This window comes from Chiroxiphia lanceolata, chromosome 2 (genome assembly GCF_009829145.1).
Source record: "Chiroxiphia lanceolata isolate bChiLan1 chromosome 2, bChiLan1.pri, whole genome shotgun sequence".
Classification (NCBI taxonomy): domain Eukaryota; kingdom Metazoa; phylum Chordata; class Aves; order Passeriformes; family Pipridae; genus Chiroxiphia; species Chiroxiphia lanceolata.
The window spans coordinates 8849125-8865448 of NC_045638.1; the positions used below are offsets into that span (position 1 = coordinate 8849125).

Sequence of the window (16324 nt, forward strand, 5' to 3'; positions counted from 1 at the left end):
TCCAAGGCAACTCATTTAGTAAACCACTGCAAGAAAACAACTGTGCTTACAGGTTTTGAGAATAACATTGCCCTGGATGGACTGTGTGATCCCCTGCAAGGAAATGGTCATTGGAAAAGAAAAAAACATAGGCAAAGGTGAATTACAATTATTTTGTACATAAAAGTATTGTCAGTACTTCTACCAGAACTGTAAATAGCTCAAATGGGCAGCTCCTGTCCAGGCTGCAGAGGAAACAATTTGTCTGAGTTCATTTCACACCACATTCACATCCCAGCAGTAGGTGTGACAATTCGTGTAACCCTTCCTACCAGACTGCTGCTCGGTGTAAAGGGAAACTTCTGGCCCCTTCTGCAGCCAATGTAATGCCAACACCATCTCCAGAAAGTCTAAAATCCTTGGCTATCTGCTCTCCAAGCTCTCCAGAAAAACACTGACTCATGCACTGTCCTATTTATGCTGCAATAATGACTCTTGACCCAGAGCGGTTGATTCTTTCAAGCAGTGTGTACAGGTCTCATTAAGCAATGAGCACGGGTTCTGAATCCACACTGGTAGAAAAAAAGGAATACAAAGGACAACCCCAAAGATCAGGATTATCTAGAAGTGTTGTGCAACCATGTTTTTGTCTTTTAATGAGCATATGGTAACCTTATTAACAATTACTATCCAATTTCACATACTGACAACTGTAGATAGTGCATAAATAAACACACTCTTATTTGTATGAACTTCACATACACACACTGCTACTTTTTAATCAGCCATTGATCAACAAATTCTACTAAATATGCTGTAGTTGGATTTATCTTTTTATATAAAGATGCATCTTTGGTGCTGCAAAGTCAGAAAAATCAGTTTCTGGCTGTCATCTGTATTTTATCAAAGCTGTTGTACTTAGATGCACACACTTTAATTTCCAAACCTGCCAGTGCATGTAAAGCAACCAAAGTGTTCAAAACCTGAGTTTTATTGCATATCACACCACTTCTGCTGGATTGTTGTGACTTTCTGTTACAAAAACTGTGAAAACTGATATAAATCAAGAGAAGTGTTCAGAAGTGAGCTGGGATATAAGGTTTGAGAACATATTGCAAAGGATTCTGCAGGAGTCTTCAGTCAGACTGACCACTTGCACATCAGACCTGTTGACAGGCCTCTCCTGTCCTTTGTCCTTATTTCAGTCTGCTGTTAGAGAAAGATTCAACACTTTTTATACATTTTAAGTAGACAACAAAAGAAAAATATTGTTGTGACTACATGGTAGACAAGATTTCAGTATGATGGGGCAGAGTGCCTGTGTAGATGACCCTGAAATTCCTATACTATTTCTCCTAGAGGTATCCTGACCTGATGCAGCCTCACAGTTCATTCAGTAACAAAATCAGCAAATATTTTTGCTGGAGTAGAAATAAAGTTGAAGAAGTGGACTTGTGGCCTGAGTCTCTCTGTTCCCAGCTCAGTACATATTCTCTTAAACAGAAACATTTAGAAAGAATGAAAATTCTGTCTCCATTTCCCTGCTGGAAAGTGAAATACCACCAATTTTGACAATGCATCTGAAAAGACAAAGGCAATGACAAAATCAGAAATACGCAGGAAAATCTAGGACAGCTACAATGGCCCAAGATGTTATATATTTATAATGTGAAACTCAAAATAGTTAGGAAGGATAGCCTAGGAAGCTCTGCTGTTATATTTAATAATTACCACTCAGTTGCATAAATTAGTGACACATAAACTAAGCAAGCATCCTCAGATACCTAATTAAGTATTTAACCATGCATGTGAAAGACAGGAATTTTCATCCCTCTACTAAGTACAAGCTGTTCCTCAATCCTTCCACAAACTGCTATTTAAAAAGTGCCATATCTTCCACAGAGAGTAAAACAATTCATCCTCCTATGAACAGAATCTCCTGGCAACACAGTTGGGTTTCTCTGACACAGGACACTGATCTCTCCAGGTGAGAATGAGATGATAAGTGCAGAAGGAAGTTGCTGTAATGACTCAATACCCCTAATTTGAAAAGTCCTGCACCCTGACTCTGGGCAAAAGCTAGAAATTGATGACTTATGTGCAAGTCAAGCAAGGTAATCAAACACAAAAGCTATCTTTACAGACTACTTCACTCTATTTTTCTAAATCTGTACACAGAGCTGACCAGGTGCTGAATTCCACTACCCAAATGAAATTATTTTGCTTCATTTATGGTTAACTGCATGGTAACTTACTTGCAGTTTGGCACATCAAAAGAGCTGCACAGATCTCTCACAAGGTTCCCTTTGTCCTGGTAAACTTCCAGAGAAAACTTCTTAATTAATATTGCATAACCTCAGGGTTAAACATCACAGACACCAGATTTCTGAGGTTTTGTCTCTCAAATCCTTCACTCATGTCTATTCTAATCAATAAAAAGCAAAACAAATCCTGTAAAACAGCAAAACTGCTACTGCTAGTCTCATAGAAGTCAGGTATGAATCTGGTTAGATATAGAAGGTGTAATCAGCTGAGTGAAAAAAAAAAAAAGTGAACTGTGTATGGATTGCAGAAGGAAAACTAGCTCTGAATTGCCTAGTGTGCTGCAACATCCAGTGGAAAAAAATAATCCAGTTATAAACTTCCAACAAGATTGTTACCATCAATGTTAGACATGTTGCAGAACATCTAGAAATTGGTTTTTTTGAATTGTTGGTAATAAAGAGAAGAAAGTTCTTGCTTAAACAAGAAGGTTTATCTATGTGAATTAAACCTCATGATGATCCTTTTAGCTATTATCCTGTGTTCCTGTATACCTATTTAGAGTCTCCCAGAAACACTTTTTTAGAGATAGAAATTTCCATTGGAACTTACAGCAAAATTAGTACTTTTTTTTTTTAATTTTTGATTCCAAATTGTAGTATTTCAGGTGTGTGCACCTGAGCAAAGAATGTTGGTCTATATCCAGGGCAGACTATTCAACTGAACAAGAAAAATGGGAATTATTTTTTTGCTTAATTTTGAAGGTAGGACATAAGAGGAATGTTGTTGTATCTGGCATTTTATAATACTATCAGAGGCAGTAACGAACATCTCTTAAGCCCAGAAGAATGGTTAAGTGGAGTCCTACCAGATATACCTGGGACAATAATCATGAAAGGAGAAGGGCAAACTGAGCCTTTGAAGAAGGAAATATAAATTATAATCAGTTAACATGTCATTACTGAAGAAAAACAAAGAGCCTCAGTTCTGCAACCAGAACACAGCTCATCTATTAAAAGCAAGAAAACAAAAACCAACATACTGACATCAATCACCAGCCAAATACAAGGAGAGTAAAATGAGAGGGATGGAGGAAATGTTTAGGTTTGTTGGGGTTTTGGGCTTTTTTGGGTGTTTGTTTGTTTTGTAAACATAAGCTTTGCTTCTCAGGCAGTATTAATGCTGAGTCTTGAAAGACACAAAGCAACACAGGGGCCTGGCAGACACCCCAGGTCAACCCCAGCATGAGCTGTACCAGGTCACTGCTCACCTCTCAGAGCACGGTGCTGACTTGCCACTATGCAGACTTTGGGTTTCGGCTTCTGAGCCTGTGTTCCTCTCACCTCCATCTTTTCCATATGTAATTTCTCCTTTGGTAACTGCCCTGATTACCTTCCTGGTGAAAACAGGGAACAGAAGATTTTTGAAAGTTGTAATGTGCACATTCTACTGATTTCATCTGTCTGACCTGCAGACAACTCTGGATATAAGGGTCAACACAGGACCAAATGTGGTTATCAAACTGATTCCCATTGGGAAAAAAAGCATCATATTTACTACAAGCTACCTTTTAAGACACCAAACATTAAAGCATCTGTCCTATTCAACATGGCCACTTCTAGCTTTGAACTAGAAGTGCCTTTTGTGAAAATTTCTCACTTTTTTTTTTTTACAGTTTATAGATAGCAAAGTTTTTTTAATTAAATATGTGTATTTTCCCCTAGCAATATATACTATATATATTTTCTCTTGAAGGTATTTCTACAATTATAAACATTAATGCCCCAAATGTGCCATTTTCAAAAAAACATAATATCACCCCCTTGCCTCGCAAAACATGGCCTAGTAAGAAAGAAATTAATGAAATTAATTAAAGTTTTGAAAAATGTTAGTATTTTTCATAACCTTACAAACAACAATAGTCTGTCAAATTCTTTCATAACACTGTCAGTAGCAGTTGGCCCCAAAAGAGCCTCGTTAAAACAAATCCACTCATGAGATACAGGAATACGGAACCTGAAGGAGGAAGAAGAAGGAAGCAAGGAAGAGGAGGAGTAATGAACTACTCCTAAAAGAGGTCAAAAATATACTAGGAAAAGCAAGCCAGATCATTGTAGGATTAAACTTCTGTTATGGGGAACGTCACAAACAAAAAACAATTTCAGGCCACAAACAGAAAAACTGAGCACCACTAAAATAAAAAAAAGACAATTATAAAAATAATTGTTTCCCATAGGGGAATACGACTAATAGATTAGCACAAAGGATTTAAATGGAAGAAGGATTAGAAAAGAAAACTTTAATGCACTCTTATTATATCTATCAATTAGCATGACTTAGAGTAACATCTAGGTCCTGTTACAGTAGAATCCCTAAACTGTTTCTTTCTTTACCATAATTTGAAAAGCCAGGGGTGTTCTTATGCTCTTTTCCCCTATATTAAAGAGTGATAAATCACTTATGTTAATTCCTGAAATCAGTGGAACAATGCCATATTCAGCTTTCCTCAGAAGTAAAAAAAGCTGCAGAAAGCATCCACCTACCCTATATTTAGGATCCATAATAGAAATGTGTTCTTCCTTTCAACAGAAACAAAGTTTTCCAACTATCAGCCGATGGAACTCCAGCCATGATATGAACATCCACCCAATTTTCCTTCCCATTCACCCAATAACCTCAAGTTAGGTCCAAACACCACTCGTGCAATTATATATTCAATGCATCTCTTCATGTCTCCTGAGAGTAAGCAAGTGCTCCTCTAAGGGTGCAGCCAGACTAAGGTTAAACACTGCAAGATGACCAGCAGCAAATCTGTTCACTCACTGTCAGGTTGCATTTGCACAGATAGAAACTAAAGGAAAACTTGACCCATGAGCAAAACTGACCAGCATACACAAAAAACTGGCCCTCCAAAACCAGGTTTTTGCATTTATTTCTTCAGCAAAACTGAAGGACAGTATTTTATTTCTGAGTATAAACAAGAAAAAACCAGGAGTAAAACTGACTTATTTTCAGTTACCCTCATAGCTGAAGAGTAATTATTGCTGCATTTCCCAGGAAAGAGCAATCTAATTATAATAAGTATGACTTTAAATGAAGGTTGTTTCTAACCCTGGAAAGTTTGAGGCTAATGTATAACACCGGAAAAACTCATAAAAAAATCTTTCCAACATATGAACTGTTTTCATATTTATCAGTTTCTGGGGAGAAAACAAAAAAAAGGCTTTACCCTATCTTTCTTGGCCTGCTGAAGACTGACTTATGCCCACTTGTGGAGGAGACTGATACATCTGGCTTTTGTTCTTCATTCTCTTGGGGTTGATCTTTGAATATTCTTTCTTCATCTGTATTTGAAGCTGTATCTGCAGTGGAGGGGGAAAGAAAAAGTGAATGTTTGCATGAAAACACAGCCCATGTCAAACAACCTACAAAAATAGATTTTCCATTTTTAACATAAAAAAATAAATTTTTGTGATAAAATATAGGACAAAACCTTGGCGGTTGTTTGTTTTTTCCTTTTAATAAAAGAAAATAAAACTGTAAGTAGCTTAAGATGTTTCTCATTATCAGTTTGTCTTGAGCTGTGCTTCTTTTTTATCTTAATCACTGACAACATTTAATAACCAATGGACCTGAAATTTAATTTTGAATTGGACAGTATTTTCTGTGTTGAATGAAGGAGTGTTCACCTAATGAGAGTTTGTTCAACTACGGGCAAAGTAGCGTGAAAATGGCTTAAATATATTTTTCGATATATTTATCAAATAACAAAGTAACAAATCATGAGCTACCCGATTTGATTGGTGACGTAGCATCAAGAACGTTGGATACTTCCAGTTTTACAGCTTCTGAAGCACAGTGATACTGGCAAGATCCACATTTTGCCGAGCAGCATGTTTGCACCAGGCATTTTTTCCAATGGCAGCAAACCAGTCCCTCTCCTTACAAACTGCCTGCCCCCATCACCTTCCTACTGCAAGTGATGCCATATCTGGAACAGACTGCCCAATGAACAGCTTTGTGTGCAGAGGGGAGGTGTTAAGTGAATACAAAGCATCAGCATGAGGAAAACCTCCTGTTTCTTAAAGCAGTGGTCCCGTGGTACCACTCACGGTGCCACAGCAGCTCACAGGCACAGTACACACACAGACACACCACTGTGCTTGGTGAAGACAGCCAGAGCCTTTACTGCACCTAAAAGTGCAGGTGCAATCTGTTGGAGACACCTGGGCAAAAAGAAAGTCTGAAGACCAAGTAGTCTGGTTATAGGCCATGCTTCAGCAAACAGCACAGGAGTTAATATTTACCTTTCTTATTCAGAGTTGGAAGAGAAAAATTGAGTACTTTTTACACACTGCCATCACCAATAAGAGTGCTAAAGTCAAAAAATATCTGGGTTTTGATCTCTCCATGAAACCAAACTTCCTGGTAGGAGGTGAAAATAAACTTTCAGAGCCTCTGATGCTGGGCTTTGCTGCTGAATATCACTGTCCACCGGTTTTGACAGTGAGTCTTTCAGCAGCTATCTCCACAGAGATACTCCTTTCATATAGGCCTTACCTTTCCCGAACATTAATCATGAACAAATCACTACGTAGTAAGACACAAATACAAAAATAAAATTAAAATACGGATTATACTTAAAACCTCTACACTCAAAACAAGTCCAACACTCAGGAAACAAGGTTTGAACACATTAAGCACAAGCAATTCTCTCTCTTGAGGCCCCTACCTGGGAGTTTGCGCAGGATAGACTGTCTGACAACATCGGTTCCAAGATTCGACTGTTTGAATCGCTTTGCTCTCTCCTCAAAAAACCATTCTCCCGTCACTATCCGTAGCTGTCTGTATGGGGAAAATTAAAAAAACCAGACACTTACACACATTAACAAATTTGGCCAACCTGGGCTACTGCTATTCATCATTCTACTGTCATGCTCACAAATTCTGGACAACATTTACACAGTTTAAAGAGTAAAGAGATCGATTGTAAATCTTGGGATAACAGGACACATAGCTGAAAAATATCATTTTACTTTGTGAATGGAAAACAATTTTCAGTATATGGAAATTTTCTTTGCAAAGAAAGCATTTCAACCGCTTTTACTGGATTTCTGTAAAAAACATGGAACATGCTGTAATCCTAGTCCTTTGTGAACTATTCAACTTCACAGTTTCCAATAGCTCCAAAATTACAAGACACATAGAAATAGCAACAGTGGGTAGAGGGAGAAAAACTCCCACCAAAGCTCCTGCCAGGTGAGTCAGCAGTTCATGGACCCAACCTGGTTATAGACAGGACACTACAAGTCTATTTATATTTTTCACCTCTAGTTTGATATGCTGACACTACATGCAGTCTCTTCACATGACAGTGCTGGTGTGAATTAGCTATGTGCCAGAAGTTCAGAGCAATGAAAATTTGCTATTGTTCTGGATAATGCTGCTTTTCTGATTTCAAATTCTTCTACCTATACTAGCAATTAAGAAAATCTGTACTGGCACTGCTGTTTTCCCATGGGTATATTTTTATGCTGATTGCTAGCTTTTTCCTGAATTAGTTTCATTATGGCACAGTATAACCATTTCTGCTGCCCCACTAAATACAGTTGATGGCAAAAAGCTACTAATCTTGAATACTCTAATAATAAACAAACAATGAACAAACCAATAAACCCCAGACATTAAAAACTGATTTAACTCCAGACATGTTCCTGTTTCCTGTTCAATAAGAAAACTTATTTCCACACCTACACTGGAAAAGAAACCATCTAGTCTCTTGGGCATGAAAATTACTACAGATGGATTTAGAGCATTGATCAATATCTTTGCTATTAAATTATTTTCGAGTCGTGCCTGAAAGGAGGGTCTTACCTGAGAAAATACTAAAAATTACTGAATAGCATCCTACCATTGGTGAAAAGACCCTAACATTATCAGTTCTTCTTTACCCGTTAATGAATCACACATCTCTGCATGACTCACTAAAAAAAATAAAATTTAAAAATAAATAATTGAAATTCAAAACATGCGTCCACAAGCATAGAAACAAATTATTGCCTTATCTTGTTGTTCCAGACTCCTAGTGACAAAACCTTCTATAATTCATCATGGCAATCACTCAGTTATTATGAAAGGCAGTAAATAAAAGCCCTATACTTCCACTGAGAATTTTTAAATTACTTCAGCTGTTCACAGACACTGGAAAGGATTCACTTCATTAGAAACTATGCACAGTCTGGCTAGTGTGTAAACTGCTTTTTCTCTGAAACGCACATTTTTTCAATTCCTTTACAGCATGCACTTCCTTGTGCAGTATTCTATAGCAAGATTTATGGCAAGTTTAATGTTTTATATCAAATAATAAACCTTTCAGACCTTTCACTACCCCATCAAATTCCATTACCATATAAAAGACGTATCACACATTCATTTTTTTCCTCAGTTACTACCAAGTTTGACCATAAAACTCCACAAGCACTGCTTTCCCCTTGATCAAAGATTTCATTCATCCTTAATATCTTACTACAAATGCTTAACTTGATCAAGGTCACACAGTTCACTGCCCACAGACTTATCCACAAAAGCACCTTCACCCTTCTCCAAGCTCAGACAATCAAGGATAAGGTGTGACGTACGCCAAGGCTTTCAGCAGAGTGGGAGGCTGCTCCCCACAACCCTACAGGCTTTTACAACCCAACCTTGTAATTATTTCCACACACAACCCCGACTGTGACACCCACGTGGGCTGCTGGGGTTCATGAAAAGGCAGCTCTCTGCCACAGGGGCCCTGGATGTGAAGTGATGAGGGAAAGAAAACCTCTCTGGTGCCTCCCGCATCACAAGCACCCAGGAGATCTCAGCCTGGGTAGAATGTTGGCTGAGCCCAGCGTGTCTACTTGTTTTACTACATATTATTGCAATCTGATGTGGAGATTCAATCCTGTAGTAGCAGGACCAAGGGCTCAAGGAGGGTCATGGGGGCTGGAGAGATCGAAGGAGCTGCAGCCAAGGGAAGGATGGTTGGTGCAGGTGTGGAAGGAGACTGGGAAGGAAGAGGATGGAGGGCTGCTGGGCTGTATAAGGAAGGATCAGCATAGGTACTGTTGGGGGAGGGAGGTCCTCCCCTAGCATCCATCCCTAAGAAAGAGTCTTCCTCTTCTTCTTCACTCCACTGGGGTATGGGTCCCCTACATCTTAGAGCTCACCATCAGTCTCCCTCTCTCTGACTCCACTCCATCCCAACCTCTTCTACTCCTCCCTCTGGGACCAAAGCAGACTGAAAGATGGGAAAGGCTCGCACCAGGCTCAGAGTAAGGAATGAGTAGTGTGGAGAAGGACTTCTTCTTACCATCCCCTTGTAGCAGTAACTAGGACCTAATATTCTTCTTCCTCATGGTCTCAGAGATGTGCAGGGAAGAGACAGTTTAGTCTATTTGGGCAACACTAGCTGATTCTTTTTCCTTCTGGCAACGGATAAGTAAGCAATCCACTTCTCTTGCTAATCTCTCTCTGCCATCTGTAACCTGCCACCATTAAACAGCCCCAAATTACATAGCTGGTGCTCTCTTACTTAGTCAAAGAAGTTCAGGGTCATCACTACATGCTCTGGCAAACACAAACTGGGCCCGCAAGGAAAAAAGAGTGTGCAAATCCCTTTTGCTGGTCTGAGTGGGACAGGGAGTGTGACACTCACTACACTGACAGAGCTGAACCGTGTGCTTGTTCAGCTAATGCTGGCAAACTGAATTGCCCCTCTTATTCATCAGACTGATGTTATTAAGCAGCAATGAGATCTACATTTCCAACTGAGGTGCCAGATTTTTGGCAGGGCTACTTTGAAGAGGTTCTTACACATTCTGCTCTGACTTCACCAAGAGAACCAGGTCTAAGGTAAAACACAGACATCTCAACTGAGGTACGAAACACAGCAAATAAAGGTAGCATTGCCTTATTTTAGTCAAGTGCTTCAATTCTCTGGCCAATCCTGTTTATCCACAGTGAAAGGATAAAAACAACAGCCATTGACAGCCAGCCGTTGTGAGTGCCTCATGGAGCAATTCTAAAGGCCTCAACACTCATTTCAGACCTTCATCCTTATTTTCATCAATGTTATTTTGTGTTTTGAGATCCTGACTTCTACTGTGGCAGTCCTTTTTTGCAAAAATGTCCTTACCCAACAGATCACCTCTACAAAAATATCATTTTCTAATGAAATAAGGGAGAAACGCCTAAAGCTTTGAATTTCTGCTGTGCTACTATCGGTTTTATTTTTCATGTACACTGAACCATTCACACAAAGACTAGTGTTCATGTTATCTTAATCACTCACAGGTGTCAGGAGTACCTGTTGAAAGAATTTTTGTTCTACACATAAATAGAAATGATTTCAGATCAAATGACTGCTTAAGTCTCTTACTTGAAGTTTAAATTTCATAATTGCATTTGACATTCTAAATCAAAAATTGAAAAGGGAGACCTAAACAGTCTTATAATAATGTTATTTTCATGTATTTATAATTATGACAAAGGCAGTCTGTCTTTCCTACTGAAAATGGTGCACCTCTGTTCTGTTTCTGATAGAAGACTTAAACATACCCTTTCTGTATAAATAATTGCTTCAGTGAGAAAAGAAACAAAGACTTTACTCAGCAGTATGTCAAATCAGGGCTTGCAGCTTTGGTTTTTGTTATTTGTAAAATGGGCCCAAGGTCCATACTGACTGTAGATCATGGTATGTGTATGCATTTGCTTTACTTTCTCAGTTAGCATGTAGCTTACAATGAACAAAATACCTGTAATCTCTACCAAAACAGTGTTTAGACTGGTTTTCCAAGATGTGTAACAGGTGCTGAAGTCAGTAGCTTTAGAAAGAAGAAAAGCAGTGTTATAAATAGTAATAGCAGCAATTTTTGCATGATAGCTCTTTCCTATGCTCAAAAGAGCTAGGAAAATTTGCATCCAGGTAGCTAAGTTTAGTACCAAATACTGTAGGTATCTGCTAAAATCTTTACACAATAATTACTGATCTACCTACTCCCATAATCATGCGAGAGGGAATATGTTACCGTTCCACGCTTCTCCCTCTCAATGGTCTCCTACTAAATGGATTCACTTTAATAACACACTGCTCAGTTAAAAAATGGAACACAACCTACAGCCTATCCCTGTCACTCAGCTCATTATTTTCCATTCTCACTTTTGCAAGATACTTTATGGTCAAATGCCCAGTCATTAAAAAAAAAAAAAATTAAGATGGAAAGTCCCAAATGTTACTTTCAATTATTTCTTTTGAGCAAAGCCCCACATTAGTAAAACAGTTTCACTCTCCATTTGATCATCCAGTCTAACCCAGAAGAGGCAAGAGATTTAACTCAGATTCCTTTCCCTCCTCTTTTCCTCAAGTTATTTTACTTCCTTCTCAGGAGTAAAACTTAGGAAAAAATGGCAAGACCAAAGGCTGGGTAAAATGTAGCCTATGCTTGAATATTCCAAACATACACCCTCATTTTTGTATGTATTCAATTCCACAGAGTATTTTCTATAATAAAAATTAATTCTGCTGTAGCTTTTAATTTGCTGTGAGGCTATTAAATAGAAAATTTTGACCCTGTGAAAAAAAGGCAAACTTACTTAGAAGTTACTAAAGTAAAAAAAAAAATTATAAGAAATTTGAAAAGCGTTTGCATATTAAAACATTGAAAATGCCCTATTTTTAGGTTTCTAATGGGAATAATTGTTACTAAGATACTGATGAATTTTCTTGACATGTTAAGACAGCACAATTATTTCAAAGATGAATATAAATTTCCCATTACTGCTTTGTTCTTCTGTAATAACTCGGACCACCTAGGCATTTGATCTTGCTGAAGAACTCCATCAAAATAAAGGCATTGTTCACAGATACCTAGACATGTTCACAATGAGAAATACAGACAGCATCAAGATGTGAAATATGCCTGTCAGCAGCCTTCTTGAAGAACTTGTACTTCTCAATCTATTAATTATTTCGTTGGCCAAATTTAAAGCATAAACTGACCACATTTTAAGAAGATGAAGGGGGAAAAAAGTGATCTCAGTTTGAAAGCTCCTGATGACCTCAGTTTCTTGTATGCAGGGAGTGAAGCAGAAAAGCTTCGTCTTTCAAGTGCATCGCTACATACAAGCTCAATTTAACTCATTAAATAGTATTACAACGTGACCATCAAACACACAATCCCATAAATAAAGACTGTGTTGTTCTCTGCCCTCAGTATCTGCAGAACTAAGTTCTGCAGTTGGTTGGAGATTTCACTCTAACCCTTTTTGACCTATAAATATTTTACTTTGTGACCTTATATTCTAGCTGGTAATAACAACCACAAAGGGGCAAATCCCAGTAATTTTCTCTTAATGGACATTCAAGGGGGATATCCTTTTAAAGTAACTGCAAACTGTAAGACAATTCACATATAAACCTTTTTGTTATACCTAAAAATGCTGATGAACCTCTCTCACTATTCACATTCAAATGTCTTTCCTCAAGTTCATTAAATCTCTTTATTTGAAAGCTTTTCAGAATGTAATTAATGTGTTGTAATGAGCTTCCCCATCACCATAAGCTGTTTTTCAAGCAAGTCTGTCTCTGGATAAATGGCAGGTGAAATGCTCTAAATATTACTTTGGAGAAATCAGATTCTCTTGTTACTAGATGAAGATGTTCTGATTGACAGATAAACAGGAAGATTGTATTATTAAATGAACTTGTATCTTTTGCCTACAGCCACCATAATGATGTATATCGTGGGGTTGTGGTTTTTTTTAATTTGTTCAGATAATAATATTATGCTTATTTTTAATTATAAAATTAGCATCTTTAAATTACTGTTTCTCAAGTCAAAGTCAGCGTACTTGTAGTTTGCCTTTTTTTTTTTTACACCTTGTTATAGCTGCACATAAACGTTACAGCAATAACAACATTTGATCCCAGGCCATGTGACAGAATGTCCTTTCACTGTACTACAGGAATCCCAAACTCCTGTGCTACGAGTGCATAGGCAGGATACAAGAAGCTCAGAAGGAAAGAAAGCCCAAAATGTATTAAAATGAAGCAACAGGCAGAAGCTGGATGATATTATCCACATTTTCTTTTATTGACACAGCAAGTTGTTTGTTTCAGCACCCATTTTGGATTGTTTGTGTAATTCAAGGGATATATGCAGTAGTTTCTGCAGTATTTGTGTCTTTGACTGAAGACACTCCCTCAAAACCCCCAGTATCAGACCTTCTTCACTGACACCAGATGTAATACAGTAGGTTTCCCAACAGTTCTGAAAAACTTGCTTTTGGACATATTCCTGGTGGTATATTATACCACATGGCTATGTGAGAGCACTGGTACAGCTTACTACTGTCACCATCGCCTTAAGTGGCACTTGACAGACACTCTTGAGAACAATTTTGGGAGAACAGCCATGAACTAGTACAGCACCAAAGCTGTAGGGAGTTCACAAAGGGCATAAGCCCTTCTCCCTGACTTTTAGAGGTCTTATGGTATGCATGAAAACATACATTTACATCATAAAAACAATATAGCCTGGCTCTGCTAATGGAGCAGCACAGCAGGTGCTGGAGTCTATACAGGTAATATTAATCTAGTCTTATTCACCAAGGCTGTTAAAAGGGGGACAAAGGAGAGGGACAAAAATAAAAGTTTTCCAACACTGTACAAAGCCAGTAGTATGGTAAAACATTCCAGTTTCACAGACAGAAACAGAGTATGCAGATCAGTGCTACAGAGCTAAAAGATTTTTCCCCTCCTCCTGCTTTTGTTTGAATAAATCTCTCTTAACACTGGATTGTTTTCTTTTCCTTGCCTTCTGCCTTTTCATCTTGTCAAAGGTTCTATTTTCATTAACTTAATTAGCTCCTCCATCAACTGTAACTCAAAAAGACTAAAAATCCTGGTTTCTCCTGGATTTCTCACCTGAGAGAAAAGCAGAACTGAAATAATTTAAACTAGAACTATGCACAGTGATGTAGTTGAACTGCCTGTTGCAAACTTCTATCTCTGCACTGCCCACACAGAAGATAATATCTCTGTGTACTCCCAGCAGTGTAAAAGACATTTTACAGACCATTAACTGTCATATAGTCTTGTAAAAACAGTGCATATGAACAAAAAGAAAGGACACAGATTTCAGTTTCATAAAGATACACAACAAAGACTTTAGCACGTGCAAAGTTTAGCACTTCACATGCAAATTACACCATGGTTTGTAATAACTTAAAGGTAGGCTTCAACCACAGTTAATTGTCAAGGTGATTGCTAAAACCACTGCTTGGCATGCAGAATTTCAGCACAACCACTGCAGGAGAAGCAGTGGTGGTGCATGTTTTGAGAAGTTGCCTCATCCGTCTTTCAGCCCCAAAACTGAATCATCTTTACTGATGTCATATGTCATCGTCCCAAAGAGAGGTTTATCCAACCTGTTTTTAGAACAACATTCTGCAACCTTTCCAAGTTATGTCAGTGTTCATACCATGAACCTAAATCCTTTCACTGCAATTTAAGTATCACGTGACTTTTGTTATCCAAAGTGAGGTCATAGAACAGCCTGTATGCCTCTTCAACATGCCTGCCTTCTGTAGACTTAAAACTCAGTTATTTTCAGTTTTCTCTTGCCTTGGCCAAACACGTCTGACTCCTTCCATTACTCTGGATGCACTGTGTGCTGGGCTTGGGATCATTATTTTCTGCTGAACTTTCTCCAGCTGGCCAACATGAACTGTACTACACAAAACTGGGCAGGTACTCTACATAAAATAGGATTGCATCATGTATTTTGCAGGCCATAATTTAGCTTCATCATTGTGTGATCATTGTGTGATGCTCAAATTTTCTGCAATGGAAAATACTGTTGATTCATGTTCAGCTTTTATTCAGCACAGTACTCAGACCCTTTCCTGAGGAACAGCTGCATAAGCTGTTTTTATCCTCATTCTATGTCTCTGCAGCTGCATTTTTTCCCAAATGTAGAACTTCCACATGCCCACAGGGAGCCAACACTTTCTTTTCCTGCAAACCACTTCTCTAAATTCTAAACATCACTTCAAATCCTAATCCTGTCCTTCAGCATGCCCGGATCACCTCTCAGTTTTATGTCACCTACAGGTGCAACTGGCAAACTCATCTGCTGCATCAAGGTCTTTAACTAAAATACTTAACTGTAAAAAGTCAGGAAATATTCTGCTCTATCCCACTGGGGGTTTTTTGAAGGTTTTTTTTTTTTTTTGTATGTGTGGTTTTTTTGTTTTAATTTATTTGTTTAGGAGTCTTTTTTTTTCCCCTCTGTCTTCTTGGGGCTTTTTGACAGTCAAATGTCCATAACTACTCTGAGAACAGAGCTTTACAATTTTCCAGGGGGGTCTGCAATCACAGTGGCAGAATTTATTCCAGGGCATGGCTCCCGTGATTTGTCATCTTATTAGAATGACACAAGAAAAACTGTCAAAAGGTTAACTTAAGTCAAATTATAAGATGTCAACAGATCCTCCTCTGTCACCCTATCAAAGGTGGAAATTAAATTGGTTTTGACATTCTTTGTTCTTGAGTCAACTCTTACTCATCTTCCTGTCATCTCTCAGCTTTTGAACAACACAGCAATCATTGGTTTCAGTTTATTCAGAGAAATTAAAGGTAGTATGACAGGGTCAACATCCCTTGTTCTTCTTTTCTTCATTTTTAAAGATTAGTATTATGTTTGCTGTTCTCCTCTCTGTCATCTCACCTGCACCCCATCATTTCTGAAAGGCATAACACTGACATCACCTCAGAAACTGATTAAAGCAAATTACAAGGAGCTCAGCCAGGCTCCTACCAGTTTAAAATCATTTCCCAAATCAAATACTTGAATATATTTCATCTTAAGAGGTGAGACAGTGTCCTTTGGATGTGCCCCACCGGATGCAGAGAAAGTTAAGGTATCTAGTTAAAAATAGATGCAATCTGCTAAAGCTAAAGTTAGAATGCACAAACCCTAAACTCCATGCCCCACTGTATTAAATTTTCACTAGCTGTTTAGGTACCAAAAGTCTGACATAA

The 16324-nt window shown here is 38.2% G+C and overlaps 1 protein-coding gene across 6 annotated transcripts in view; it reads right to left on the reverse strand.

Annotated features, from left to right (window-relative positions):
* SYTL5 (synaptotagmin like 5) overlaps positions 1-16324 on the reverse strand; it is a 95786-nt gene that overhangs the window by 30077 nt on the left and 49385 nt on the right. For all 6 annotated transcript variants that reach the window (XM_032679988.1, XM_032679987.1, XM_032679984.1 and 3 more), the window contains exons 4-6: positions 6974-7086; positions 5471-5603; positions 3512-3637 (exon numbers count right to left, since the gene is read on the reverse strand). In XM_032679988.1, the coding sequence (XP_032535879.1) occupies positions 3512-3637; positions 5471-5603; positions 6974-7086 (372 nt within the window). The remainder of the gene's footprint in view (positions 1-3511; positions 3638-5470; positions 5604-6973; positions 7087-16324) is intronic.